The sequence below is a fragment of the Convolutriloba macropyga genome, chromosome 9 (genome assembly GCF_964194025.1).
Source record: "Convolutriloba macropyga chromosome 9, txConMacr16.3, whole genome shotgun sequence".
Lineage (NCBI taxonomy): Eukaryota > Metazoa > Xenacoelomorpha > Acoela > Convolutidae > Convolutriloba > Convolutriloba macropyga.
Window position 1 is genome coordinate 32643737 of NC_134476.1, and position 12715 is coordinate 32656451.

At 36.7% G+C, this 12715-nt stretch overlaps 2 protein-coding genes across 2 annotated transcripts in view; one reads left to right on the plus strand and one right to left on the minus strand.

Moving 5' to 3' along the window:
- LOC142345738 (tetraspanin-3-like) overlaps positions 1-12715 on the minus strand; it is a 550337-nt gene that overhangs the window by 254620 nt on the left and 283002 nt on the right. The window lies entirely within an intron of this gene.
- The window catches only part of LOC142346187 (protein unc-80 homolog), a 151187-nt gene that overhangs the window by 2498 nt on the left and 135974 nt on the right, over positions 1-12715 (plus strand). The window contains exons 2-10 of the mRNA XM_075398696.1: positions 1920-1974; positions 2255-2450; positions 2865-3100; positions 3472-3580; positions 3769-4196; positions 4524-5180; positions 7726-8010; positions 8358-8531; positions 9276-9384. Of these exons, the coding sequence (XP_075254811.1) occupies positions 1920-1974; positions 2255-2450; positions 2865-3100; positions 3472-3580; positions 3769-4196; positions 4524-5180; positions 7726-8010; positions 8358-8531; positions 9276-9384 (2249 nt within the window). The remainder of the gene's footprint in view (positions 1-1919; positions 1975-2254; positions 2451-2864; positions 3101-3471; positions 3581-3768; positions 4197-4523; positions 5181-7725; positions 8011-8357; positions 8532-9275; positions 9385-12715) is intronic.

The window sequence follows — 12715 nt, forward strand, 5'->3', positions numbered from 1 at the left end:
AAAAAATCTACACTTTCTAAACTTGAGTACTGAAATTACTTCCCACACATCAAATGCAAAAATACACTGCTTAAGGTAAAACCTTGAATGAGACGAAAAAATTTTTAGCAACATTACAAACATCGAAGAAACCCTCAAATTGTCTCAAAATTTTTTAGACATCAAACAGGTTTTAAATCAGTTTTTTGAACAGGTTGCGCAATCATCCAGTGACTTTTTGTCATTTACTTTCAATTGATTGTACTAAGTTGATCTCTCAGACCTCAAAAGAAAATTTTAGAAGAAATTAGTTTTTCTTCCTAAAGCCAATATTAATAGACCACAACAAATTTCTCAGCTCTCAGCATAATTTTTTCGGAAATTTTGAATCGAATAGATTGAGTTACTTAGCAAAGTTTTTCTCTCGTATGCTTTTTTCTAATGCTTTTTTTGCCAATGCATTTAACTGATTGCGCCAAACTTAATTATCCAATTGACTTTCCCTGGTATAAAATGCTAGAAAATTTTTGCAAAATAAGTTATTCGCTCACTGTCAGATTAGTTTTCACCTAAGAATTTTACCACAATGGGACAGAACTTGCACTGAAAAATTTCTATTTTTCCTATTGCAGCGTAAATTTGACATTGGTTGTAAAGTTTAAAAAAACAGCTTTAAGTTTTTGTACCTGAAACCAAAGTGGCCCTATTAGCTAGAAGTAATTGAAGCTCAACAAATATAAAAGGAAAAAGCAAATCAAACAAAACCCTTTGGAAGATCTCATGGTTTTTGCCCTAAATCGATGACACAAAAATTTGAACAAAAGGTAAATATCACTGAAACATATAGAACGCAAAAGTGTTGTCCTAGCAACGCGTTTTGTCTAAACCAATCCATATTCTCGTCATGATTGATGTGCAATAAGTCCTGCTGTTTGATATTCCGGAAGCCCAAGACGACGACTGAAAAAGAGTTTCACTGCAACGAAAGTGAAACTCGTAAAATGTGAATTCATTAATTGTATAAAAAATGGTGTCGAAGAAAAAGTACTAAAAATTATCAAAAAAAATATTAATTTCTATTCTTAGATGTTGCAAAAACTAACTCCTTTCCAATTATACAAAGTGTACCGCAACTCCACGCAGCTCGTTACAGCTCTTCAATTAAAGCTTGAATACTTGAAAAAAGAGACAATTGTTTGAAACAGGGTGAATGAGAACTAGTAATTCAATTATCTTGAGAAAATTCACCCTTAAGTTTTGACATTGCAATTTCTGAAAAACTGGCGTTCTCAGTTAAATTATTGGATTGTGTAGTTGACAGTAAAAAGAATTTTCTAATCTTTCTGAGATAATCGTACCTTAATTTCTACAGAAATGCCGATCCGGTTTTTGCAATAAACTTTATTAAGAAATAGGAGAGGAAACTTTTTTCTTGGTCGAGGACGGTCTGTTGCTTCCCAGAAACGCATTATATTTGTTTTAATCATCGCAAAAAGATACTGTGGGCATAACCCCATGAAATTCCTGTTATGTTTCATAGCAAGCACTCAAATCGAGCATTGCTTTTTGCAATTTTTGTCACTCAATGAGATGAAGCAAGCATTCTGCGATTAGGATAGAAACTCAATTTTATTTCATCATATTTGTAGTGACTAAAGTGAATAAACCGTTCCTGCTCCTGTAAAAATGTTAATATTAAATTAGAACCTATTTTGTGTAGTTGAACTAACTGTCTTTCCTGTAATGCGTTACCAAGTTGATTGTTTGATTGTACTATATTAGTTATACAGTAACAGAAATGGTTTAGTTATTCGCAACAAGATTCTGTATAATTCTGTAAGATCCTCTTGGAAATTTGAATGTAATATACAAAATTAACTGAAAGCAACTAATGAGGCAAAGCATTAGATAAATTGACGCCATTTTTCGGGTTGTTTCAGCACTTTTCTGAAGAAAGAGTGGTACAAAAAGAGAGACTACGAAAGTGCATGTGTGGTAAGTCATAAAATGACATCATTTTGAATAAATTACTATCCAGGGCCAAGGTTTCCCCTTAACCCACCTCTAATCACCGGGAATTAGAATTTAATGCCTATTGCACTCTTAACCACAGGGAAAAAGAGCATCAGAGTGCAAAATTGATTTTTCATAAAAGAATCAACTAATCTCTAATCCACTCTTCTTACAGTAATGAGAAAATTTGAAACGGATGTAACAAGGAGAGGATTGATTTACAGAATTGACCACAATATTGCACTTGTGTTCGTCTTTTCAGCTGTTTGAGAAAGTGGTGGTGTTGAACGAGCTCCATGGCCAATCAGATGCATTCTGTGCTGCTGTGGGCCAGCTGGGCAGTAGATGGAGACTGGTGTGTCTGGCTCTGCCTCACTTAGTCCACTGTTGCTCCATAGCACTGCAGTGCAGGGAGAAACTGAGGGGGTGTGGTTCTACAACTAGACTACCCCCTGCTAGTGAGTAGAAGCCGCGGCTGATTTTGTTCCAGAAACAATTGTCACGGTAGTCCGAAATATAGCTCGTTCGACAGAATAATCTCCTCTTAAAAAATTAAATTATGCGCGGACTGTTTTTAGCAATTTTTCCTGTGGTCACCATTGTTACAAAAAAGAGTTTGAGAAAATGATTTTGAAGGTTTTTATGGGCATTTTGCGAGTTCGGAGCCGGAAATCTAAAACTTTTAATCTTTCAAATTTGTCAAATATGATGAAGGGTATTTTGCCTTCAGATAGGAAATGCATGTAGTGTTTAGTTAATGAAAACGAAAAAGAAGTTGATGGTTGAGGTAAAAGTTGTAACACATAACTTTGACGATAACTTCTTTCTTGCCCTCTGAGCCCCTAAGATAAGGTGAATTTCATGTTCTTTAGTCGACAAGCTGTTCGCTGCTCTGCACTGGTGTCTATGCGATGCCCCTCGCCAACTCACCCAGAACCACAACCCCTCATCCCCCAACCCCAGCTACGCGGGCGACCTTAGTGGACCCTCGTGCTCCTCTAACAGTGGGGGAGGGGGCACTGTTTTGTGTGGAAGCGAGATATACCCCGTGGATGTCATTCAACTGTTTGTGAGCTGTTTCTGCCCTGTCATTGATAAACTGAGACAGGTATGAACAGCAGCTACAACCATAGTCCAACTGTCCGTGGATAATAGACGAGGGAGTTCTTAGGATTGCTGCTTTAGGTTATTGTTAATTCTAGGAATTGAGCGAGATTGACTGATACTAACACAGTTAGCGACGATAAATGATGTGTGAGATAAATCTGCAAAAGGACATGGACATAAGCAACGACATGTTCAATTTGCGAACGCTCCAAAAAACAAGTGTCGCGTAATCTCTTTGACAAGATGAATATCATTAAGCACCATCTGAAATAAGACATAAATTATGTTGTCTTTTCCCAACTTCACTATAGAGACCAACAATAATGTTTGAAAATGGTGAGAGAACCCGAATTGTGTTTATTGTGGTTACAGGTAGACCTGCTACACCTTGCACCTGGTGTGGATCTGTGGGGTAAACTGATCGAGCATGAACAACCTGGCATAGACTGCTTCTCAGCATTTGTGAAGCTACCAATCTCAAGTGAGCATCCTTTCGAAACTGCTCTTTTGCGATTTCTCGAATTGTTTATACTGCATCGATGATTCATCAAATAGGCACGTCTTTCTGCTACTTTCACAAATTTAATTTAAGGAATGAATTCAGGAAAGATTTTTAGTTGACAATATCTCGGGTGTTTTATTTTGAATTATTTTAACATTATTTTGAAGGTCAACCTTTGGCTCAGACTCAAAAAGCGAAGCAAATCCAGTTCAGGAACTTAGCCAGTGTCACATTGGAACCCTCGGCTAATCAAGATGAGAGCTCAGAAAGCTCAAATATGTCGGAAGACGTATCACTAAACCGAACGAGCTCCTTGGAGAAATTGACTAGTTCTTCAACATATGAAAAAGACCAAGCACAGCGAACCTTCAGCGACGGATTCTCAAAAGCAGAGAAGAGAAAACATTTGAACCATCCGACCTTCTTCGACATTGCCGTGATCAGATGTTTGTTCAACCCTAACTGGGCTGAGAAAGGCGTGAAATGGGCATTGAAGTACTTGAACAAAAGATTCGCAGAGATCCGTGATTTGGAGTTGAGTGGAACTAACCGAAGGGCAACTAGAAGTCACTCGACTCCGGTTCCCATTATCAAGGTATGTTGTCCTGATTTAACAATTTACGGTTTTCTTTATATGTAAAATCTTTGAACGCACATTGAATAGAACTGTACCACATGTTTTTCGTAATTAATAAAGAGCATTACTATACGAGAGAAAAAAAAACGACCGTTTAAAATTTCAAGCAAGATTTTTCAATAAGCAAATAATCTATTAGTTGTCTGAACAATTAAATTCTTTTTCTCAACACCCAAGAATGTTCCTAGCCCAACAAGCGTACTATTTTACCTATTTGGAGACGCCTTTTAAAAAAAAAAATTGGAGTATTTTTGTACGTGTTACTTCAATTGTGTTCTTTATCAGGTTTCGATTGACCACGATGACGACTACAGAGGGGAAAAATTGTGCGACATTCCCGAAATAGTGACTGAAGCGGACGAATCGGCAGATGGGTGCAATGACAACACAGACAAACTGAGTGTCGACACAAGCAGTGACCCCTCCAAACTCAAACACGAGGACAGCTTAGAAAGCGACTGTAGTTCAACAAACAAAGCGAAATCTTTAGAACGCCAAGAAAGCTTTGAATGTGATTTAGACATACAGGTTTCAAAATCTTTACGTGGATCTCAAGATGAAAACAAACCGACGTTATTGAACACTGCCGGATATTCGAACCGGATCTTGAAAACGGATTCTAACGTTCATGACGGCGACTTTCCCGGAAGTTCTAGATTGACAGCTGCGTCTGCAACTGACAGTTTGACCTCCAAATTAGTGTCCAGGGATCGTTCCGCTTATTCTTTTGCTACTCTGGCTCCAGGCAATAACATGATCTCCGATCCGGGTGACGAACTGAACGGGAGTCTGAAGTCCCTTGACGGGTTTTCAGGAGTGCTAGGTGGTGGCAAGTTGGGTTCTAAAGGTGGAATTGGAATGAAAGTGTGTTCGGCTGGTGGTTACCTGGAACCGAGTGGAACGGTGCATTATATCCAAGATGATGGAACTTTCAACTATGAGGTTATCAGCAATCTGTTAACTTTAAACGAGCCATCTTTAAAGTAGCTCGTTTAAATTTTCGAAAATATTGTAGTCACAGCACTTGATACAGGATTGGTATGGTTGCTTAGAATTACGAATTATGAAGTTAAGCAATTGACTTTGCACCTCGTTTTATGTATATGCAAAGCTGAGTTGGGTTGTCCTTACTTCCAATTTCCGCGAACAGCAATGAATCAAAAATCCAAAAGAAGGATAAAAATTTTTCTATTTTTTGTTTACTATAAAAGTATTTGTTATATGATGTAAGATTCTGAATTTTTAATAGGCTGCCTATCACGGGAAAACGATAGCGCCCAGATCTCACAATTCGAAAGGTTTTTAGTTTGGTGGTTCGTCTTCTTCTTAACAACAATAGATTTCCCGTACTATGCTCTTGGCTGTTCAAGAGTGTCGATGGTAAAACACTTAAATTAAGTAACTGTAATAGCTAATTGCAATAACTCAATAGGCATCAGGTAACATGCACTACGACAATGAAAATAACTATTACAACTAATTCTAACACAAGCAACCACAAGCTTGGAACAATAACTAAGTTATTTCTCAATCGAACTCTACAGTAATACCGATTGCCGCTTATACTCAAACTCAATCAAACAGCTGGAATTATCCCTCAGCTATTAACAGACTGATGAACCACAGTCTAACAACAACAATAAGTCCGAGCTTTTCGCTCAATCAGGCAAACTCTGCCAAATAGCTATAACTAATCTGAGCCGCTTGCTCAATCAAATAACGCAAGTTCCAGAGCCTCTCGCTCACTTACAACAGCAATCGGTGCTCAATAATGTAACCGAACTGCAAAGACTACTCAGAGCTTCTCGCTCAATCAAATCAGGCAAACTTCGCAAAATAACTCTAATTCTATAACAGCGACTATTCAGAGCATCGCGCTCAATCGCTTCGGCAAAGTTAACGCAACGACGCTTAATAACGATTAACAAGAGCCTCTCGCTCAATAATACCGGCAAACTATGCCAAACAATCGAATATTAACTCGTTCACGGTTAGCAACTTCTGCGCTGCGCTTATAGTGTAAGCCGCTTTTATACTGAGCCGAGCAAACAGTTTGTTTACTCAAAGCAAATAACCGTCATTATTGCACCACGTTTCCACTTGCCATAATGCTATTGGCTACTTTGTTTACATTCCGTCATACCAATGCCGTAAAACTTCAACGTGTCGAATATCGAACTTACCTAATAGATATCAGTCAAGATGGCTGCCAAATTTACATATATGCGGACTCCGGATTTTTCTGTTCTCACGTGCAATTTGTTTACATAGGGGAATTCCTAGGGTACCGCCCGCACGTCCGCTTATGTGCTGTAGGGTTACGGTCCGGTTGCGCTTTACGTCCGTAACAAGCATAAAGTTCAAATTGGCCGGCAAGTCGACTTATACTTAGTTGCTTTACGAGTTATGTGTTTCCGGGTCCTTTGTTTACTTAGGGCGGTTTGGGGGGTATGGTTCGTACTCCGCCGAATCAAGCGTAGGCTCAGGGCCTTATTGCACCCTAGTATGACTAGTGTTCATTAAACTCCAAAATTGCGAATTTCGGATTTTTCCCCAAAATTATCACTTTTTCCCCTCATAAATGTTAATAGCTCCGGACTGGGTAAAGCTGGAACTACCAATCCTGGTTTATAAATAGCTTAGGGCTATCCTAGGGTGATGGTGACCCCAGCTTGGTTCAGCCATATCGGCTTCAAAAAATGGGGGGGGGGGGGTGGACAAATTTTCGGTCTCAACTTGTAAAAATTTTCAGATTTGGCCAAAATTACGAATTTTGTAAAACTCTGTTTCTTTCAGTTATAATTGATGTCAGTGACAACTAACGGTGTTTTTTGTTGCAACAAGCTACTCGCGGATTACAGCGAGCTAGTATTCAGTATAGAACGCAATTTCATATAAATCCCCGTACAATGCATTGAGGTCAGTAATACGCTATAATTGGTTTATGAACTTCAGCTACGTAGCAGTGGCTTTTTATATGCTCCTATTGGACCTCATGAGAGCTAGGATGCCTACATATAAATTACGCAAGAGATTGAAAGAGATGGTTTTAACTCTTTACAGAGACTTTCATGGTAACAGTTCATTGATGACATTTATTATGATTCCACACTTTGTGATAACAGTACATATGATAGCATCAAGCGCCAAAGTTCTGCCAACTATCAATCAGTGCACCACAGGTCCCAAATCTTTAATAGAATACCCGAAATTTCTGAGAGTTCAAGGTAACACTCTAACAAAATTACTTCACTTTTCGTTTCTTGTTAAAGTCATTACTGAACCTAATCTACTTGGTAGCTTGTTCCCAAAACAGAGCTGAATGTTCTCTTAAGGGTTGTCTGGTGTTTGCAGCTGTTATATTGTCTCTAGTTGCATTGCTTAATTGTTCGTTCGACTTAAAGAAATATTTCACACCTAAAATTCTGATAGTTGTGGTTTTAGGCCATTGGTTACGATTTTACATATGCGATATATGGAATTTCAGGTCATTTTACGCGCCCTGTACGTCCTTACCAATCGTGGCGTCTCCCAGGCTGTGATTGAACTGATCCTACCTCTGTTGGAGACCCTCATGTCCATGTCACAAGTGGGATTGATCCTCTCCCGGAAAGAGCAGAGGAAGACGTCTACTGCTAAAGGAGGAAAAGGCAGGAAGGGAGGGTCTGAAGAGAACCTGATTGGGCTGGGAGGTGGCAACCATGGAACCCCAACGTCTAATGCCAGTGCAACCAGTGGGAATAACGGAGGGGGAGACAATTCCAAGGAGAAGGTGGGATAAGTTTATGACAAAAAAATTGGCAGTTTGTTTAAGAAATAGATTCTAAGACTTTTCGACGGAATTTGAAATTTTTTGCGACCGTAAAAAAATTTGAAAAAAAATTGGTATTTAACTTAGCCATTGATGCTGTCCAATACGTTTTAAAACAAGAAGTTAACTAATTAAAAATTCTTTGATATAGTTCCTCAATTTTCTTCTGGAGTATAGTATGGTACAGTGTCAATAGACTAACTAGAAGTTGCATGTAGCCCTTATGAACGCTGAATCACAAGTGTTCACGGATGATATGCAGTTTTAACTCTTCTACCAAATTGATCAAAACCTCCATGTTTGTTTAGAATCTGACAATTGTGGGTGCCATGATCTGCATGCTGACGCGTCTGGTTCGAGAAGTGGGCTGTTTCCGATCTACAATGGCCTACTGTGAGCTGAGAAGACCGAGTTTCTCCATGACTGCCAGGGGTCAAGCTCTCACCTGTCTCAGCAAGCTACACACCCACAACAAAAAACAAGTACACTTTGTTGCAATCATTTTTATCATATCTTCACAACACATTCATCATTTATATAATAAGATTTTAGTTGAACTGAAATGTGACTATCAGTTGTCCAGAAAATTTTTAATAGAACTTAATTGTACCGCATTTACCTTTAACTAGGTTTCATATTTTTGATTAAACGAGGGGTTTAAATAATTAATTGTAAGTCAAGCGAAACTATATAATGCTTCATCTCTTTATAGTTTGTTCACAAAAAATCTGAAGTTTCTTATATTATTTTGTGACCCTGATTGTGATTTGTCCATCGTTCATTGTTTATTGTTTTTTCACATTGTATTTTGTATTCATTTAATGCAAGTATCCAATTTCAGCTTTGCATCGTTACGCACTCACATTTCACAACCCAAGCTGAGGTGTGCGTTCAAAATTGTCCTGATCAGACCGCGCTCGAATCTGCCTCTGATCAGACTCAAGTGGGCTCAGTTGCCGTGTAATTTCGAGCGCAAAATGGTCAGGTGTGAGCTCGAAATGGTTTGATCAGGACAATTTCAAACGCATACCTCAGCCTCGGAAGTCTCTTCACGAATTATTTTTAGATTAAAGCGCTCCAAAATACCAGATTTGGGCAGTTTCGTAAAAGATAAAAGATATGATTCGGAAAACCACAATCCCTTGAAGGAATATGAAAAAATATTACATCTTTTAAAAATTCACGTGATAACTTGTTGTTGAATTATGTTTCTCTGCTGTGTTTAGTTCAAGCGGAGTCTCTGCCACTTTGCAGCCAAACATGAGTTGTTCGAAGTGATAGACTTCATGCACGCTCTCCTTGGGTCATGTCAATCTGCCAACTATCCCCTACCAGGTAAGATTAAGCTGCTTTTTCTTCTTACTTGCCATTTTTATATATCACAAGATGCATAATTCGTCAGTAAATTGACTCAATCTTGTGAAAGCAAAGCAATATCCATCAATAATTCGGAAGAGGAAGACATTTTAAAGTAGTATTATAAATTATACCCGTGTTGAGGATAACGACGAAGAACGACAATCTCTTTGTAAGAAATTGTCTTTTTCGTCGTTTTTCGTCATTTTTCTTCGTTTATTCGTCGTTTTTCGTCGTTTTTTCGTCGTTTTCTTCATTTTCGTTCGTTTCTTTCGTTTAAATCGCCCTTTAATTGTATGAAATGATCTTTTTTTCGTCGTTTTTTCGTTTCTTACGTCATTTTCTTTCAAAAGAAACCGTCTCGTTTTATTGATAGCATTTTTCGTCGTTTTCTAGTCGCTTCTTCTCAATGCAAAAAAAAAACGCTGAGTTGGAAGGAGACGATGAATTTTTAGAAACCTACTAAAACCGAAATTTGTGCCACATTGCTTAATTTTGTGAGCAATTCTGATTTTGATATACGTGAAAAATTCTTCCAACTAGCAGAGAGATAGGTACATCTTGTTCGTGGATAATGCATTCATCTAGTGATCATTAAAAGAAGGCCATAAACAAATCGAAAATTTCTTACTCTGGTATGTGCAGGTTGCTTGAGAAAATGTTGACATCTAAAGCAATTTCAGCTAAATCGCACATTGAAGGAGTTGTATTTGAGCTATGAAGTTTGGAAATCTTTTCTAACCTGGGTAGGTTTTTATTGCAAACTATCAGAGTGCTCATGACTTCTTCACCGATCTAATTATGCTAGGGTTCATCGAATTTTGAAATCGGCCGAATTTATCATTTTAATAGTTTTCATATTATCGAGCATCGTTTTCATAAAGTCCTAAAATCAACCAAATTTGGTGGGACTGCAACTTTGTCATAAATGAGATTTCTCTGACTATAACTTTTCCATAGTGTGAGTTCTTTTCTGTAGTAAATAATCGTCCATGATAATTAACAAGAGCAATTTAAGGGGGTTTTAGTTTACGCTGCAGGCCTATTTTTGTGACAGATGAAATAGCAATAAGTATTAATTGAAATCAAGGATAGACCATGGTATAAAAATGGAATGAAAAGAATTACAATGAACAACGCCCTAACCCGAAAGTGTCACTATTTGACAAAAAAAGATGAAATCGTAAAAGAAGGAAATATATGTTACCTATCTTAAACTTGAAAAACACAATCGGGACAACATAAAATAGGTTTATTGCATTACTTTGAGAAACATAGTCTCACAGTATAGTAAGATAAACTGATATAAAAAGAGTCGAATTGTTGACATTCCGACCTTCAATTGTTTTACGTTGCAACTTCTGTCGTACGATATCAAAAAATTATAACAAGCTATGCGTTATAACAAAGTCCGCTATCAACAACCAGTTAAAATATTTCTGGCCACATGGACTTTTACTACTATGGATTTTGCATAGAGTGATGCCAAAATGTGCCAGCTGAGGCTCGAAATTTAATTAACCTGCTTATAATAGATTTTGTAGAGAAATGAAAATTTTCATGGGAATGAAATTTCTGTATCAAATTTTACTACTACAATTTTCCGTAAATATCGATAAAAAATTTTTTCACACTTCTTCCAGCGTGATTTGAAAACCTAACTTTGCGTTGTTTTCTATGGAGGACAATTACAAAATTTTTCCTGGAGAATATAATAGGAATTTGTAATTTTTCTATTTTTGTATTATGAGTTCAACGCGAAATGCTCCTGTTAAAATATCGTTCTGATCTTTTTAGATATACAACAATTGGCTATAATTTTTATTGGCACGCTTCTCTCAAAGTTTGACTAAAATTTTTAAATCTGGTTATTTCTAAAAGTATTCAAACAAATTATGGGCAACAAAACCTGTGAAGTTTTATCTTGCAAAATAAATGGGAACTGTGCTTATGTAGTGTCATAAGTCGTAATATTATTCCAAAGTCACTCTATTTTTAATAAATTCTGGAGAAAAGAGGGTTTTTCAAATCTAATATTTTGATCAAGATAATAGTCACAAATAGTTAATGGAGACAAAAACTATAATAAAATAATCCTACATTCTTTTTCTGAAAAAGATATCAAAAGTTTTACTTTTTGTTCTTCTCAAATTATTGTTGACTTTTGGTTTCAAATGGTATATTTTTATAGAACAAAGTGCATACTACGTTAAAAAACATGATCAATTGGTCACCATTAATTTGGTGTCTACAATGGTTCAAACAATGAAAATCACCTCTCAATAAAACGAGAGGCTCAAAAAAATTCTATCGCTATTATTCGAACACTCGCTGCACCATTATTTTTACACTTAATTTCAAAAAATTTGCTAAGAGCTAGAAATATATTTAAAAAACTCAAGGACCGTGAGCTGTGTGTCAGATGATTGGATAGCCTTTGAAGCTCTTGTTAGTGACATTTGGCAAAAATAGGTTTCCTCCCATGTATAACAATTTTTGATCACTAATTCTTGTTCTTGCTTAAAAATTAATTTTCAATTGGTAAAATTTTTTGGGCACTTCGAACGTTAATAATGGAGCACAATGCGGCATTCAATGCAAAAATTTATCAGAACATACAAGCAAATTTCCTACAGAAAATTTCTTTTTATGAATTTATGAAAAGGCTTATAAATTGTGTACTAATCTATTAATCATAAAAAATTTATTGGCGTATCTGTAAATTCATTGGATTCACGAGATTTAATTCACGATAAAGCTTGATAAAGCTTTTTAATTGGTTTTCAAATATAGGGAGGTTTTTCTCAAAAGACATTAGAGTTATAGATCAATTGTTTTATGTGGTATTAAATTAATTGCTGCTATGTTGTTATACTTATATACTTGTGCAGGGGATTTACCAAGTTTTAACGACAACTTCTTCCGTAATAGGTGGTAACAACTTTTGAAGCAATCTACTGAAAATTGAGCAGTCGAAAAAATTACGTGATCCTTTCGAAAGAGAACCTTCATGACTTTCACTATGTCATGAAAATCGTGAAGGGATTTTTTTCAAAACACATTCAAATGTTAAGTCAATTGTCTTATTTGCTTGTGCAGGACTTTCGGTGCAAACATTTATTTGTTTTATTAATAATTATTAGTTTCTTTCAAGAGGCCAATTTTGAATTATTTTTTACCGAAGCGCGTTTATAATTACGTAAAATTAAATGCACATAACTGCCGATAAAACATTCAAAAGCCTGCAAACAAATAACTCAAGGACTGCAAAAACCACTTACAACTATCTGCCCCAATTTTTTTTTTCGAA